This window comes from Saccostrea cucullata, unplaced genomic scaffold (genome assembly GCF_032062105.1).
Source record: "Saccostrea cucullata isolate Sc308-1 unplaced genomic scaffold, CSIRO_AGI_Scuc_v1 ctg795, whole genome shotgun sequence".
In the NCBI taxonomy this organism is placed as follows: domain Eukaryota; kingdom Metazoa; phylum Mollusca; class Bivalvia; order Ostreida; family Ostreidae; genus Saccostrea; species Saccostrea cuccullata.
This window is the reverse complement of record NW_026918012.1, coordinates 101779-119010: the sequence shown is the minus strand read 5'-3', so window position 1 is coordinate 119010 and position 17232 is coordinate 101779. Positions and strand designations below refer to the sequence as shown.

The 17232-nt window shown below is 33.3% G+C and overlaps 1 protein-coding gene across 1 annotated transcript; it reads right to left on the bottom strand.

Moving 5' to 3' along the window:
• Positions 1-735: 735 nt before the first annotated feature.
• Positions 736-11526, bottom strand: LOC134233609 (uncharacterized). The gene is made up of 8 exons (XM_062715623.1): positions 11422-11526; positions 10345-10512; positions 9698-9905; positions 9367-9474; positions 9003-9123; positions 4733-4863; positions 4527-4604; positions 736-3340 (listed from the first exon to the last, which is right to left on the bottom strand). Exons 2-8 carry the CDS (start codon positions 10510-10512, stop codon positions 972-974), a joined length of 3183 nt encoding a protein of 1060 aa, XP_062571607.1. The 5' UTR covers positions 11422-11526; the 3' UTR covers positions 736-971.
• Between the last annotated feature and the right edge of the window lie 5706 nt (positions 11527-17232).

The window sequence follows — 17232 nt, the reverse complement described above, 5'->3', positions numbered from 1 at the left end:
AAACAACAGAGGAGGGGACAGGTGCCAAGGAGGATCGAGCATCCACTGCTATCCGGTCACACCCACCGTGTGCTCCTTGTCATGATCAGGAAATAAGTTAAACGGAAAATCCGTCGTCAACATCAATGTATAAATAATGGACTAACAATTGGTATGAAAAACTTCAATCAGCATTTGATTCAATGATAAAAATTGTATTTGCTGCCAACATCATTGCATCGAACAACTTAGAAAGTTAGCCATCTGTCAAAAAGTGGGTCATTCATAGGCGTATTGTACAAAAAGAATTTGTTTGAGATAATTGTATAAGGTTTCTAGCGTAAACGCATATTTCTGAATATCATAAAAAAATTTAAAACATTTTTTTAAATTTAATATAACTTAGAATTTTTTGTCAGAATTAAATTTTGGCCGTACATTCGTTTTTAAAACGGTCTTAGGTTCAAACGTGACCATTTATTGTATTGTATAAAAAGGAAAACAGTTCCAATTTTCATAAATTTAAAATTTTCAGTGCAAAGTTTGAATGCAGAATTAAAACTAATTAAAGAGCTACTTTTTGCGTAATACTAAGCCATACCCCTACAAAGAAATTTTACGAGAAAAGAAAATAATTTGATTCCTATTCAGGACCTTCAATCGAAATCAGCGGAGAAAAATTTTATTTTTATTACAAATAGGGATTCTTCTGCCCAATACACTTATTTGTCTTTAAGATAATTTACTTACAATAAATCTTATCGAAGAATCTTCAAATAAATATTAATACATGATGCATATTGAATCATGTTAAACATTAATGTATATGTATCTGTCAATAGTAAAAAAATATTCTAATATTGTAATTTAAAAGAAAGGGGGCGGAGGATTAATATATGAGAAGAATTGACACTACAAAATAATGAATAAATACATGTATCTTAAAAAAGAGAGTTTAGTAAAATATATTATAAAAGTTTATAAACGTTTTTCTATCTTATATCAAAACCATCCACCATGATTATATCATTGGCAACACTAATTTCTTCTTCATTATACATACATGGCGCTTTTGGTAGATAGTAATCAGCTCCATAATTTCGCAGCTCCAGCACTATTTTATCGTGACCGCCATTATATGCAGTTGTAAGTGGAGATTCATTCGACTGGTCGTAAAGATTGACATCAGCACCCGCTTCTATCAATTGCTGCACAAGATCTAAATGTCCTTTTTTACACGCCGCTGTTAAAGGAGTATCGCATTTACCTTGCTGATTAACGTTGGCTCCATTTGTGAGCAGAATCTTCATCACCTTCACATGTCCACTCCTACATGCTGATGTAAGAGGGATATCAAATGCACCTGGTAGATTGACATCAGCACCAAACTTCAGCAAGATCTCTATAATGTCTAAATATCCACCCTGACATGCAGATATAAGTGGTGTTACTAATTTACCCACCTGATTGACGTTAGCCCCAATCAGAAGCAATTCTTCCACGATAGGTGTTTTGCCAGAATCACATGCAGCCGTAAGTGGTGTATCCCAGTACCATGCATCAGAAATATCGTTAGGAAATGGCAATGGCGTGTTCAAAGACTCTTTATCAATATACTTAAGCAAAATTTTTACAGTCTCTAGATCACCACTGTAACATCCCAAAATAAGTAAGCGTGTTCTTTCACATACAATCGAAAACTTGTTTTGATTATCTTCCCTTTCGCTTTTTTCAATTGTTTCATCTTCTTTCGTACTGAAAGACAAGTCGAACGTAGTTTCGTCATTGGTGCCTGTTTCTTTCGGCTTTGAAAAATTATATTCTTCAGCAAATTCCTGAAATAACTCGGTTTCTGTTTTTCTGTGTTTTTCAGTTTCCTCAACAATGTAGCGTAAGATCTGATAATGTCCGTATAAAATTACCCAGCTTATTCCTCTCACACTGTTTACAATTTTATACCCTATCAATTTCTTATTAAGCAGTAGTTGCTGTTTTCGCAGATCTTTTGTTCTTTCACTGATATCTCGTCCTGCATCTCGCCATCGTATTTCTAATTTTGTTGCATCCTCATGCTCTGACAGAAATACAGATTTTATTTTTTCGAAGCTATCCTTTTTGAGCACTTCTAACAATGCCTGACATACATCTGGATGTTTCAAAATATCACTACCAAAAATATCTTGCAGTTCCATTTTCTTTAAATCTTCATATAGTCTCTCCGCTAGCAATGGATAATATTTTGAATGTAATCTTAAACTACATGTATGTTCAGTATATTTCTTTCTTTCGTCTTTGATTTGGTTTGAAACATCAACTACTTTTACTTTTTTCGGATTCCACGGAGAGATTGTTTTTACATTATGCACTATATAACTGGTACTCATATACCTCAAAATGAGCTCTGGAAACTTTGAACCAAAGTGACATGCAATAACGTCGAATATTAAGTCATGAATAATTATGTAATCTTTCCCGTACTTTTTAGTATATGTTCCATCCATTGCTGACAATGCATTGACAAATTTTATTTCTTTTGGATCAATTTCAATTTCGCATTTTTTTAAGACAGTCAATTTCATTTCTTGGAAATCTTTGTTTGATTCGATTTCAAGAATCTCTTCAGAAAGTTTGTCATTATTGAAAACACACAAAACAAGTGCAGCATACCAGACGTTGTTTTCAATGGACATTTTGTCCAGTTCTCTGGAGATACACTGGAGCGGGCTGATAAAAAAAATTTCACCATATGCCCTGAAAGTGTCTTCTTTCAAATAAAGTTTACAGAGAAGATGGAACATATCGAAACTTTTTCTAAGCGAAGAAAAAGAAAGTAAATCTCTATCCAATCCATGCTTTTCAAGAATTTCTCTTTTATCATCATCAGTCAATGTTTCTTCCGTTTGCAGTCTAATGACATGCTGCTCACTAGTAAAAAACGATTTACAACATTTGTCAAACACATCTTCTCTGAATGTCATTAGCACTTTTGATTTTGTTAAACGCGGATTTGTAATTCTTTCCTCACATTCTAAAAGACAAGTCAATTTTTCTCTGTGAAGGCCTGAATCACCCACGACATCATCAATGATAAAAATTTGTGGTTTATGAATATCAAAGAACTGTAACTGCAAATCTCTAATATCTTGAACAGGTACAATTTTGTATCCTTCATCTTGGAATTTTAGGGCGATGTGGCGAACAGTTGCTGATCTTCCTGAACCTGCCACACCAACAAATGTCATATAACTTTTCTTTTGAACCTTTTCCATCATTGCCGAGAAAGATTTTGTTTCAAAAAAGTAGGAATCTTCCTCCTTCCATTGCTGAATGACATCTTCATCAGAAACTTCTGATACAGTTTCTACAAAAATACCTTTTCCCTGAATAGGAAGCTGCATTTTTTATGTTACCAAAACATTTGTTTAATGACATGCATAGATAACGATATAATAGTATACAATTTATGAACAGAATAATGCAGACTTGGTTCTGAAGATTCCATAAAAATGTAAATGATGCAATCCACTGTTGAAAACAAATTTGTAGGCATTATTATTAAATCATCATTATTGGAAGAAATAATTTATGATAAAAATTTATGTCATTCTTGGAAACTATATCAATTGAGGCACATTTGAAATTAATATTTCAAATAATTCTGAATAATATGTAGGTGCAAAACCTAAACTGTAAAATGGGTGACTGAACAACTTTTGCGTGATTATATTATTGCATATAAATATAAGTTATTTCAAAATATTTTCCAGCAAATGTTTAAGGTATGCATGTGTAGGATATTGACTACATTAATGAAAATTACGTGTTTACATGTAGTGTACAGACCAATATATTCTGGTTAAATTAAAGTGAACTACTAATGGCACTGTGTGTCTGTCTGCTGTTTCTCTTTGCAATTTGACATCTTAGTATTCTACAATAAATATTACAATCAGTAAATAACTGTATAATAATTTCATGTTGTTTGTTTTCTGGCCTCTAATTGGTCGATTTCCAAAAAGGAACACAAGTTATTCTGTATAATCTGGTTGGTATGGGGACAAACACGTTTGACTTAATAATCCCCTCATTTCCAGTCCTCGGAATCCATGGAAAATTTTAGATTTATTAAATGTACCTTCAACTTCAAACAGTAGCTCGTTCTTACCTCATGTAATTAAACATCATGGTATCTAGGTATGTATATCAGTTATTACATGTATCTCCCCTTGTTTCCAATCATTTCCTTTACTACGGTTGTGCAGTATTATTGAGCGGCAAATTTGAACTCAAATTTGAACTAAGCAGCACAATTTTACATCCACAGTTATTTAATTATTTTAAAATTCAAATTATAAGAAATGACTCTAATTGTTTGCCAAATTATTCGAATATAACTTGGTTTGAGTTACTTAACACTCTTTTAAAAAATTCGCTTCGCAGATTATAAAGCGTAAACTTACCCAAAGCATGTTAGATCAAATAATTTGGCCAAGAATAAGAGTCATTCCTTGAATAACAATATTATAAAAAAAGTTCTGGCAACTTACTTTGCATGTTTCCCATCATTAGAGGTGTCAATTCTATAAAATCCTCATTTTCTCTTTCCGATGATGTCAATTCTTTGGCTATCAAAACAGTTAAGAAATAGTTATAGTCATTTACTTAGTACTTTTACTTTTGAAAATGTCAAAAAAAAATCTGTTACATGGTATTATAACCATAAATTTCAACGTTTTAAAATAAAAGTACATACGTTTAAATGAAATCAGTACATTCACCAATGCTGTACACGTGATACATAAAACCGGTAAGATTAAGCCAATGATAATTGGAGTTATCATCGAGACGAAATTTTCTTCAGTGACATCAATATGTTCCGTATTTCTTAAGAATAAAAAAAAATCGTCAGTATATATCGATGTGTCGGGTTTCCAAGCAGAAATAATGTTATAATACTAAAATAATAATACTAAAAAAATATTATTCTAGGTTTTAAAAATAATACATTTAAAGCAAAAATTTAGATACAAGGTATAATTAAAATAATTTTTTTATGTATTCTTTAAATACGGTGAACAAAATTACATTTCAGGCATTGTGTACAAGTATGGAGTTCTGAATTATGTAGAAAAACTTTTCTCTAGTTGAAGTTCACTACTTTAAGATTATCCTTACATCCTATTATGCTACGTTTACACTATGTTCCAGGCAGCCACGGCAATCACGTTTCAAGCCACCGTGGAAAAAACGGGGTGGGCGTGAGAAAACTTGGGGCAACGGGATGGGCAAACGTAACTCATCGCGATTGCCGTGGATGCCGTGCCAGATTTTTAAACTGTCAAAAAATTTGCCACGGCGGCCACGTTGCAGATGTGAAACTTGGTAGGTCGTAGTAAAACGGAATAAACGCAACAAAACGCGACAGCACGTAATAGACCGTAACAGAACTTGAAGGTAGTCCGCAGTGGGACGGGAGAATGTATATATTTCCATTCATCTCACGGTCCATTCACGTTTTGAGACGTTTTGCTGAGTTTAGTCTGCGTTCTGTCACGGCTAGTTCACGGTTGTTGTCCGTTTTATCACGTTCTGCCACGTTTCATCACGGTCCTCACGGCAAACTAGGGTGTATGGTTGCCGTTTCCTCGCGTTCAATCGCGGTTCGTCCCGGCATGTTACGGTTTATGGTCCTGGTGCGTTGCGCTCTACTACGGTCTGACACGGCGCACGCGGTCTGATGGGAAGCATATAAATGCCGGGCACTGCAGAGAAGTTTCATCATGGAACAATATGGATCTCCGCCTTCTCATCTGTCTTATTTGTCTCATTCCTAGTTGCTGCACCCCTGCCTTCCCACTCTGTAACTGCTGCTGGTTCTCTTCATTTTGACGAAGTGATTTTTTGTATGCACCCAGCAAACACGCGAAAATAAAATCATTGTCGTGGGAATTCATGATGCTTTGTTTTCGAAGGGTCATGATACAATGATTGTTTCTGGTTAAGAGACGCTCTCTGATACAAACGTGATCCATAGTTTCCCGGCGTCCATGTTTCATACTTAGAAAGACTTGACAGAACGTGAGAAACGTATAAAAACTTCATAAGAACGCGAGAAACGAGAGGGGACCTATCAGAACGTAAGAGGTCTGGGGGGAACGTGCTGACATACGTGGCAGAACCTTAGTGCGCCGTAGAGCCTCCGACACTCCACGGCAATTTCTTCCTACGGCCCATCACGGATTCCTTAGAAGACCGCAGAAGACCGCAAAAGAACTTGTCAAGACTTGGATATAGAGGGAAAAATAACCAAAATCTCACGGCGCACTACGTTTCGGGCAAACGTGGCTGCCGTGGCTGCCGGGAACATAATGTAAACGTAGCATTAAGGTTGTGATTTTTTTGTTCGTAGTCGTTCCAAACCTAAAGTACATTTCACTAAAATGATACACAATAAACCTTATAATGCAATGCATGAAATATTTATGCTTTCTCTGTCCCGATAACTCCCCATCGTCCTTCCACATATCTGTACTGTGTGAGGATATTCAAATATGAAGAAAAGAACTGCTAAGAAATTTGTCTTTTATAATCATTTTGATTTGAAATTTATATCACATTGAACTTTTAAGGCCTCTCACAAGTCAAATATCAAGGTCAGAAAAATGATATGCATATAGGTTTTCAGATGATCCATGTACCTAAGGTTTTTTGTAAGCTTTTGCAATGATATATAAGGTCATGAATTCTTCAGGTTCCGGAAGACTCTTATAACCGTATGGTTTTTACGGTCTCATCCGAATTATTATCATTGCAAATCCCAAAGAAAACAGAAGATTTTATCTTGAAAGCATTGAATACATTATATGTTTACGGTAATGCAATAGAATTTTTTGCCAGAAAACAACCGGTACCATACGAAAACACAGGCACCTGAAGAATGGATAATCCCCCCTTTTTTTTTTAGAAAAAAATGTAAGAGTGTATAGTATCTCAAAAGTATAAAAAATTTCCCCGTCAAACACATCTATACGTCGTTATATGCAAGCAGATCATACTTTTTCTCACGTTAAAAGAATGGCCTTATTCGGTATAATAAAAATACACAACTTGTATTATACCGATACTTTTGAGATATTATACACTCTTACATTTTTTTCATTAAAAAAAGGGGGAGGGGTATTATCCTTACTTCAAGTGCCTGTGTACGAAAACTGGGAATATCCCGCCTTGAACAAGAGCCGGCATTCTAGGTATGCTCTTCGATACTTATATTTTTAAGATTCAAAAAATAAGTCAAACTCACAACTAATCAATAGTTAAATTATATGAGTATATACTTAGCAAAAAACATCATTTTTTATTCATTTATGGAATATACAATGATATGTAATAAACATTTCATCGGACTATCAAGATTAGTTTTCAATTCGTGCATTTAAATTCTATTTAATAAATCATGTATCGAAATGTTTTCGCTTTTAGTTTTCGTAATGACACTGGTTCATATAAAATATATATGTCGCATAATGAAGGACATTGACCCCATATTTGGATTAAAAGTAAGCTTTAAATATACTGTTTACTTGACAATACAAGAGGCCAATGGGCTCATCTGAATAGCTTTGACCATGTTAAATGTTCTTTGCAAAATTTCCCTCTTGTAATGCATATTGTGACACAACGCTACCACATGGGTCATGATTTCGACAATTTAAAATTAACACTACGCACGGATGCTACCACACGCGTTTCAGCTTTACTGGTCCAATATTTCTTGTGAAAAAGATCTTCAAAGTAATCTCCTATATATTTCAATTTAAAACCTTATGTTCCCTATTTTGGCCTTACTCAACCCCGGGGTCTGATGATTTGAATAATTTAGAAACAACACTACCCCAGGACTCTTCCACATAAGTTTCAGCTTTTCTGGACATTTACTTCCTTAAAATAAAATGAAGTTTTTCCTATATATTTCTTTGCAAAATTCTAATTGCCTATTAAGGCCCCGCCCTACCCCAGAAATCATGATTTGAAAAATGTAGAATCTATACTACCGCAGGTTGCCTCCATGTAAGTTTCAGTTTTTTTTGCCCATGCAGTGGTTCTTAAGTAGAATATTTTCAAATTTTTTTTTCAATATATTGAATTAATGTTAATAATTTAAAGAAGAAGGTATGGTTTTAGCTTTATTGCGCCCTAAAAATGTAATGACATCAAAAAGTTTTGAAACTGGCTTATATTATTAGGAAAATAAATGACTCTGATAAATCAGGAAAGAATATGGCATGAAGGTTTACCATTCTGCAAATATGACGTCATTAATGTGAAGCATTTCTCTATTTTCAACAGAAAAAGCCTTAAAATGGCACATTTCAAGGGAGATTTTCCTTTAGAAAACAGTGTCCACAGCCGTCGCCCACGATAATTTTTTGATATTTTGTGCAAAATTCAATAACAAAACACATATCTCAAGATCTTTGTGGGCGATGCCTGTGGACAATGTTATCTGAAAGAAAATTCCATTGAAAATTGGTGTCTTCTGCAACTTTTTAAGAAAATACGGGAAAATGCACATGTTTAGGACGTCATAATTAGCATTTAAAAACACATGGGCAAAAAATGACTTATATGATTTTTCTGCATTGAATTTCGATTATTTAAAAAGCATGAGTTTTCAACTTTTAAACCAGTTTCATTTTTTAGAAAATCACAGGGCAAAATTTGTATGGAAACCATACCATCTTCTTTCCCTTCATCCAAGCATGCTTTGTACTAAATTTGGTCAAAATTGGCCAAATGGTTCTTGAGAAGAAGTCAAAATGTAAAAAGTTTACAGGCGGGCGGACAGGTAGACAGCTAGACAGAAGGACACCTAGATAGACGGACGGTGGACGGACAAAATGTGATGAGAAAATCTCTTTGAGCCTTCGGCTTAGGTAAGCTAAAAATCCCTACGATTTTGATCATTCCATCTTGTTATGTTCACAAAAAACAATATTTCGATCGTGTTCTCTATGACTTACGAAGATGAATTCCTTTCAGAAAAGGTTGAACTCATTACCAGTGAGAGTGTTGAGCTGTGTTGCTTTATTGTAGCACTTTCCGTTGTCAATTCGCGTTCATCTACTTGAAAACATTCACCATCTGAAAAATATTAAAGTCAATTATATTCAACCATATACGTACAACTAGAAGTATTTGAACTGATATTCAATATTTTTATGTACTTATAAGAAAACTGAAAGAGTTTTTTTTTTTCATCTTGTTTAATTTCGATATAGACTTTAGATGAATGTTCACTTCTCATTTGACCCAAAGGTTCTCTTTATGTGATTTATCTCAATACATGTATTTGCGCATAAAATAAGGATCTAGAATTTGTCTTACAAAGGTAGCCAACGTTGGAATTGTAAGCAAACGGACACATTCTGCACCTTTTTGCAAAATGTTCTTGTATAATCATTGCACCTGTGTTATATTCGGCACATCGTCTTCCTGCAATGGTATGAACTGTCAAATACTCAATGTATCAAAGGAATAAATTAATATGTGCTTTTGTATGGGAATAAGTAGCTGAGATTTTTTGTCGATTTTAGAATTTTTTTTTTTCAAAACAAATTTAACCTGAATATCGAAATAGAATTTTAAAATAACACAAACCCTGACGGTTTTTTATGTATTAGATGATGATATGCAACCCATTAAACATAAAATATACCTATAATTTCTGTACTTAAAGCGCACACCTCCATTAAACCTCTTCCATATTGATCCAAAAGACAATGGTAGACGAGTGAGGTTTCAGAACAGTTATGTTGAATATTCCCACAATCCATCAATCTTGATCTTTCCTCCCAAGTATCCTTATTTGTTGGGCAGTTCTGTACTTCCCGGAGTGTCTTTGATGATTCCAAACATGGAGTTCGCTAATATATAGATAAGCAGTGTGAATCAACATAATTTTAAGTTTGGCTATGGTGAACAGATAAATAGATTATCTGCCTTTAAATAATATTATAAAAAAATTGTTTGGTTTGGGTATGTGTAACATATGACAAAATTTTAAAACAGAAATAGGAACATACGAGTTTGTCCATGTTGTGATGAGAGTGAACGCATAGTTACATGTATTTAAGAGAGAGAGAGAGAGAATTGATAAAATGTATTTTTTTTAAAGTAAAACTACACGTCAGTTAAAAAAGATGATAAACAATTAAAATGCTTCGTTTTGAAATCTAAGTAATTAAGGACATGTCCATAATTTACACTTTTTATACGTACAAAGGTGGTTTTTAAATGATCGTGGGAAGGCATCTTAAAATTGCCAAAATTATGAAATTTTGATAGAAATTAAATTTATGTTACTGCTGCTCTGTTATGTCGAAACTGGAAAGGCAATACACATGTCAAACTCGTCATGATGATGAAGAAAAAACAAAGATTCCAGCTTTTGCTGAAAATTCCTTTAACTCTGTCGATGTGACATGCATGTTTTGCAGACATTTTGATCTCATTCCGAGGAAAGGTGGTCATCTAAAAAAGATCAACATCATTTACACAGTAAGGCCACACCAATTTAATTTCTCGTTCGTCGGACCTTTTATGAAAAAAGTACGAGCGGGTTAACGGTTAAATAATAATATTATTACTTTTTTGTAGGCAAGATTTTTAGGCGGGGAGTGAAAAAAATTGAGCGGACAAATGTATTATTGTACTCGGATTTGCAGAGTAAGTAGATTAAAAGTATGATATATAGAGCGGAAATATAACAGAAAACAGACAGAATTCCTATGGTGCGGGGATTTTAAATTTATATTATTTATATAGTTTTTTTTTAATACGGGAGCGCGGGTCCACTCCGACGAACAAATTTTTTTATTGGCGTGGCCTAAATTCAAAATTTAAAACCTTCTTTTAATTTAAACAATTAAATGATACTGTAGAAAAAATATATATATAAATTAGCATTGCAGTTCACATACAATATGTAACACCATGCATACCGACAGGATCGGGTATTGTATGTACTTTAAAATCAGTTGGGTGGTTGGATCCTATCTGCAATTGGATTGTGGCGTTTATTTTCTTTTATCCCACCCTTTTTTGATGACAAGCATATCAGTGCCTTCTACATGCTATAATAAATTTTAAGGGGTCAGATTTCATAATATGATACCAAAGATTTCTGTATCCTTTCGAAGATTTTTCTAGTCTTGTCTGACCCCTTAAAATATGTTTATATTTTGTTTTACGCCATAAATGACATTTTTTCACTGTCACTACAGTTGTTATTTATTTTTAACCCATCAAAAACTAGCTCAGTTGGCTTCCGTCTTGCATTAATAACATAGGAACATAGGAACATATATAGATTTTTTTTTTTAATCTGCCAGTATACATGTAACTATATAAATGTAGAGAAAGAAGAAGAATTAAACAAACCCGTATCCCGTGACTTGCATATCGTTGTCAAAACATACTAGTAACCTTGAAAAAAAACTTTCAGTTAGTGATATTAAATGGTCACATGTATGAATACTAAAAATTACATCTCATTAATGTAAGAGCTAAATAGCTAACTCCCAAGTTACAAGTTGTAAAAAAATAGTAGAACATGTAAGTACGTGTTCCAAATTCAACACTTTAGAAAATATTTTTTATGCATGGATGTGGACATCTTTATAATATTATAATAAATATGTTATGGGAATATAATAATAAATTATAGGCGTCGAAAGCAAATTGAAAGTGGGGAGGGCCCAGGGTCTAATTGAAAGGGGGGCTAAACCAACAAAAAAGTTAAACTTCAATTCTCAATGCCAATATAATGTCTATTTTTGCAAAAAAGGATGGGGGGCTAGGCCTCACCTACTCACCCACCCCCAGCCCCGGTTCCGACGCCTAAGATTATAAAGTAAAGGGTTTTATTTTTAATCAAAACTTCCATGTTTTCAGTTTTGAATTTATTGGGTTGGAGTAAATAAAAATTTAGTGGTAGTCATGATCTAAATGTTGTATTTACTCCAACCAAGTAAATTCTTAATTTAGAAAATGTCAATACAATCCCCATTCTTTCTTCTCTGGTTGCTGAAAAAAATATTGCGTATCATCATAATTGTTTACCTTTGCAAATACATTGACATTACTACTGCTACAGTATAGGAGCCTCGGTTAACGTCCCTAGGCTTACACGATAGATATATATATCGATAAATAGCTACATGTAAATGACTTGAGTGTTGCAAGTTTCTCTGCTTGAAATAAAAGTCGTTCTATGTTCTTTACGATCAAACATAGGCGCTTGGTTACAGGATGTTGTATTTTGTGTATTATGTGTTTTTCTATGTGTGCCTGAATACTCTCATTAAAATAAATCTAAAAATTCGGCGAAATTAGCACGTTTTAAAAAATGTCATATTTACTGTATATAAAAAGAGTAAAGGAGCGTCACTCGCCATCTTGAAAATCAGGGGGTGCCTCGGTTCACACTTGATTTTAAACAATATCTACATTTTTCCTACCGGTGTCGGACAAGATCTAGCTTCAAAAATGGTTGAATAACACCTTTCAAACGTCTGTCGATTTGAACTTGCCGTATAAAACTTGCAATAAACAGAAAACATCCTCAATATCATGTACAGACATCGAAAGCAACGTTAGTGTCGATTTCTAACGATGAAAAATGTAGAGGTGTCCCGGAATTACACGGAAAATCTAGAGAAAACAAGTTTGGCGCGATTTCCGACCTCTCTAGATTTTTCATGTATTTGAGGGACGCCTCTACATTTTACATAGACGAAATCGCCACTTCCGTTGCTTTCGATAAACAGGCACAAGAATCGAGTACGTTTCGGTTCACTGCTTGTTTAAAATGGCATATGTAGGTCAACAGATGGTAGGGAGTTGTCATTCAACCATTTTTGAAGCTAGATCTTGTCCGACACCGGTAGGAAAAATGTAGATATTGTTTAAAATCAAGTGTGAACCGAGGCACCCCCTGATTTTCAAGATGGCGAGTGACGCTCCTTTACTCTTTTTATATACAGTAAATATGACATTTTTTAAAACGTGCTAATTTCGCCGAATTTTTAGATTTATTTTAAGGGACAATATCCCTCTGCTCCAAATTTCCCGACTTATTTTTTAAAAATCCAGACATTGATTTTCAGCAAGAACTATAGCATTAAATTCAAATGGAAAATAGTTTGAAGTATGAAGCGTTGCTTACTTTTTCAGAAATGAATAATATGTCAAATCATGATGTGAAGAAAATTTGGGATGATAAATAGAAAGATTAATTATTTTTTATCTCACAATTAATTTAGAAATATGAGGTATATATAAAAATAATATTTACTCTCATACCTATCTAATTCCCATTAGAAAACATACTGAAGCGCTGCTTTTTAAACCACAATTGCAAATTGTTTTCCGTGCATGTAAAACAACACGCATCCATAAGCAAGAGTTATCCTTCCATTATCGCCCTTGAAAATATTTTTTATTGAAACAAAATATTAATGAAATGTTTTTAAACAATACTGCATCTGAAATTTCTTTACAATTAAAAGAATTATACTTTAAGAGGTAGAGATTTCTCAATTTACACTGTTTAAAGGAACTTAGTATAAATGTTTTAAGTAAATTATTATAAATCATTAATCTACATACAACCAATAGAAACTATAAATTAACATCTGTACCTTAGAATAAGGTTGTTTGAGTTGACTATGGAATGGTTGGCTTGAATGAAACTTGTAAACTCTGACATGACAATAACCTGAATTTCATGACAAAATGTCTAAAGAAAGTTATCTTTCTTATAAGAAGAGTTATCTCTCTTATCAGAGGGATGATCTACCTTAATGAGAGTATATTCAGGCACACATAGAAAAACACATAATACACAAAATACACCATCCTGTAACCAAGCGCCTATGGATCAAAGGCAATGTTTGTGTTTAAGTGCGAAAACACCATCTAAAACAATTGGGAAACAAACGAAGGGGGTTTAATGGATTTAGCTTATACAGTGTTATATACAAGCTAGGCACCATTGTTTTTCTGTTTTAAATTATCGATCGTGTATTTAGGTCACAGTTTGATTGCCAACATTCTCGAAGCTATTTATAAAATATGAGTCAAGGGCACCTCACCTAGAAACCCAAACATGCATTAAACGTCTAAATAACGTTGTTACAGAAAAGAGTAGAAAAGTAAACGAATGACAATTCCAGAGTTTAGAATAAAAGGCAACTTACCCATATAAAACAGGCGTACAATGACGGGCAGTAATTTGAGTACCCCGTCTTAATCATCGACAAAGTGGGCGTCCCTTTGAATAAATTACGAATGCCAAAGGCGGATCCAAGGTCGCCCCCCCCCCCCTTTTATTTTTTTTTATTTATTGTTTCAAATTTTGTTTGTACTATCCAAAAATCAAGAATAAAAAAAAAAATAAACTGGTAATCATAATTTCCTCAGTTTTAAGGGCGCAACCCCAACAGGACTTTGCCCTGAGCCCGGTGATTCAAAATTTGTTTGAAGCTTGGTAAGCGAATAAAATTAATATAAATCTTTAAATTATTTTTTTAAAGAATAGATTTCTCGAATTGTCGAATTGTCCTCTGTTTGGCGCCATTCTATATTTTTTTTTTGTTCACATTTAAAACTATTTTTTCTCGCTCAAATAATGGTAACTCTAAATTATCTGAGTATTCTAACATCAATTAATCCCTTTCAGATACAAATGAGCATTTCAATTAGATTTTGTAACGGTGTGAACGTTGCTTTGTCGTTTAATTTAGCACTAATTCTAATTCTTCTAGATCTCTTTCCAAGACTAGATCGATATAGTTAAAAGCCCAAAAAGAAAGTTCACAAAAGAAGAAAAAAACAACTTACATATATTTGTACCAGAGCAGTGTGCATGTACACATATACATGTACAATGTTTAAATTGAAAATACATGTTGAACACATCTATGTAAATTTAAAAGAAAAAAAATCTAATGTCACTGTAAGCAAACGTTACATCATATAATTATTATGAAATGTACAAACATGATTTCGTAATTGTTCTAAATATATATTGAAATTGAATTCTCTTGCAGCTAGAGTCCATTAAGTATTTTTGATAAATGATATGCAGATATAGAATTATTATCCTTTTATATAAGTATGCCTTCTATATAATATATATAGTAATAGCAAGCTTAATATGAAATAAAACTGACACTTCTGTCACGTTTTGGGTTTTGAATTTAACGGAAGAGTAAATTCTGGAACATAACTTTTTCATTTACTCCCACACGGTAAAAAGTTTTAGAACAAACAATTTTTCAATGGCACCGTCATAATATAAGTAGGATATGGAGATAACGAAAAGGCACCCAATCTCAAAGTCCTAAAACTAATACAATAAAGGAGCAGGGCAAAAAGTGGACTTTGAAACAGATGAGGTGTTCATACAATATTCCAACAACATGTACACAATGTAGATTCTGTGGTTTTTTTGAAAAGAAGAAAATGCATATATACATTGATTATCATTTGTTTGAAATCTTATTTTACTTTTAAAAAATTCAGAAAATCGTGGTCTGACATAAATGATAGCTATGACTGGAAAAAGGTCATTGTGTTTGCAGAGAAAAGACATTCTCCTTTTATAGTAACTGTTACAGTAGAGGTATACATATTAGTAATATTTTTCATGCAGCAATCGAGCTAAAAAATTTCATTACAGTACTGTAGTAGTCGTTACATTCGAAGTGGTTGATTTTTACTGCGTTTTGACTTGTCTATGTGTGGCGGCACGGGGCAGCTAAAATTCAAAACGAAGCTTGTATAGAAATACAATAGATTCACAACGTTCGACAATCACAAAAAGCTAAAACTTAAAAGATAAAGAAGGAGTTATACATCTTTGACTGTATGAAGTATTGAAAAAGAAAACTGTTTCTGTGAATAATCTGGTGGTAGATGGAGCAAATTTTTGTTAGTTATTAATTACGGAAAATTTCGAATTCTGTTTTCATTGCCGGAAACGAATTTATAATTAATGTCGAAGACTAAAACCTCAAAATGTCGGAAATTAAAATTACAAGATGTCGAAAATGAACAGTTGAATATTCGTCAACATTCTGAAAAATTAAGTCATTATGTATAACCAGCAAGCTCTACATTCCCCCGTGTACTTCATACAATTATTGATGAAAGAGGATAATCAATAATTAAATTTTCTTTTATGATGAAAAGCAGTTCATCCTGGATTAAAAAAAAAATAATTGATTAATTGATATATCACGCAAAGCAGAGCTAAATTAGACCCTTCGAAGTATAAGTTTAACTTTAACTTGAGATAAAACTCAAAGCATTTAGAATTTTTATTTACACTGAATAAAGCTGCAATAATGTCATGAATGTAGCCCTCCGATTTTTTTTTTTTATCTAATGTTTTCTGGAGAGGGCTACAATTCCATCGCATCTCCGTAATGGTGCAAATGTATTTTTTAAATACGGGCGATTGAAGGCAAAATAAATTATGTTTATATTCAACTTACTTCTTATAAGACGGAATTTTTATTCACTGTCAGCAACACAGCCCGCTAAACTCGAAAACCATGTCAGTAAAATATATCTGCATGTTTACCAGCAGCAGCCATGATAGTTCACGCGTGACGTATTGAGACTTTCGCTTGAAATGAAGAACAACTAAAAAAACCAAATGTCGATGTTAATAAAGGACTGTGCTGAAATGTATCACAAAAATATCGATAAATAAAAACATTTCAAGTGTTATTTTTACGCAAAAAATAAGGGAATTCCTAAAAGATCCACTCCTATATAGATTCTAAATTACATTGGCTGTCCCAAAATTAAATCTAGATCAAGCTCAGTAAACATGGCGGAAAAATTCAAGTTGTGATGTTGACATACACGAAACATAACGGATATATAGGTCATTGTGAATAATTTTGGAATTTTGGATCGATTTATGTCTTTCATAATTACTTTTTTGGAGTCCAGGTAAGAGATGTTAATAAAATAGTCGTTTACTGATGATTTGGGTCGAAATCCGTGCGGGAGTGATTCACTGCCGCATTTGCACCATTACGGAGATCCTAAGGAGTTGTAACCCTCCCCCCCCCAAAAAAAAAAAAAAAAAAATCGGAGATGGCTACCTTATTGCAGCTACACTGAATACACCAGTTTTCTCAAAATCATTAAGGTGTTGTATAGAATATGAATGTA

Coding starts and splice junctions, on each gene's coding strand:
- LOC134233609 (XM_062715623.1), bottom strand. CDS start 10,512: ATGACCACCTTTCCTCGGAATGAGATCAAAATGTCTGCAAAACATGCA. Junction 9,906..10,344: donor TTCGACATAACAGAGCAGCA/GTAACATAAATT, acceptor TCTATATATTAG/CGAACTCCATGTTTGGAATC. Junction 3,341..4,526: donor AATGATGGGAAACATGCAAA/GTAAGTTGCCAG, acceptor GTATTTTTGTAG/AAACTGTATCAGAAGTTTCT.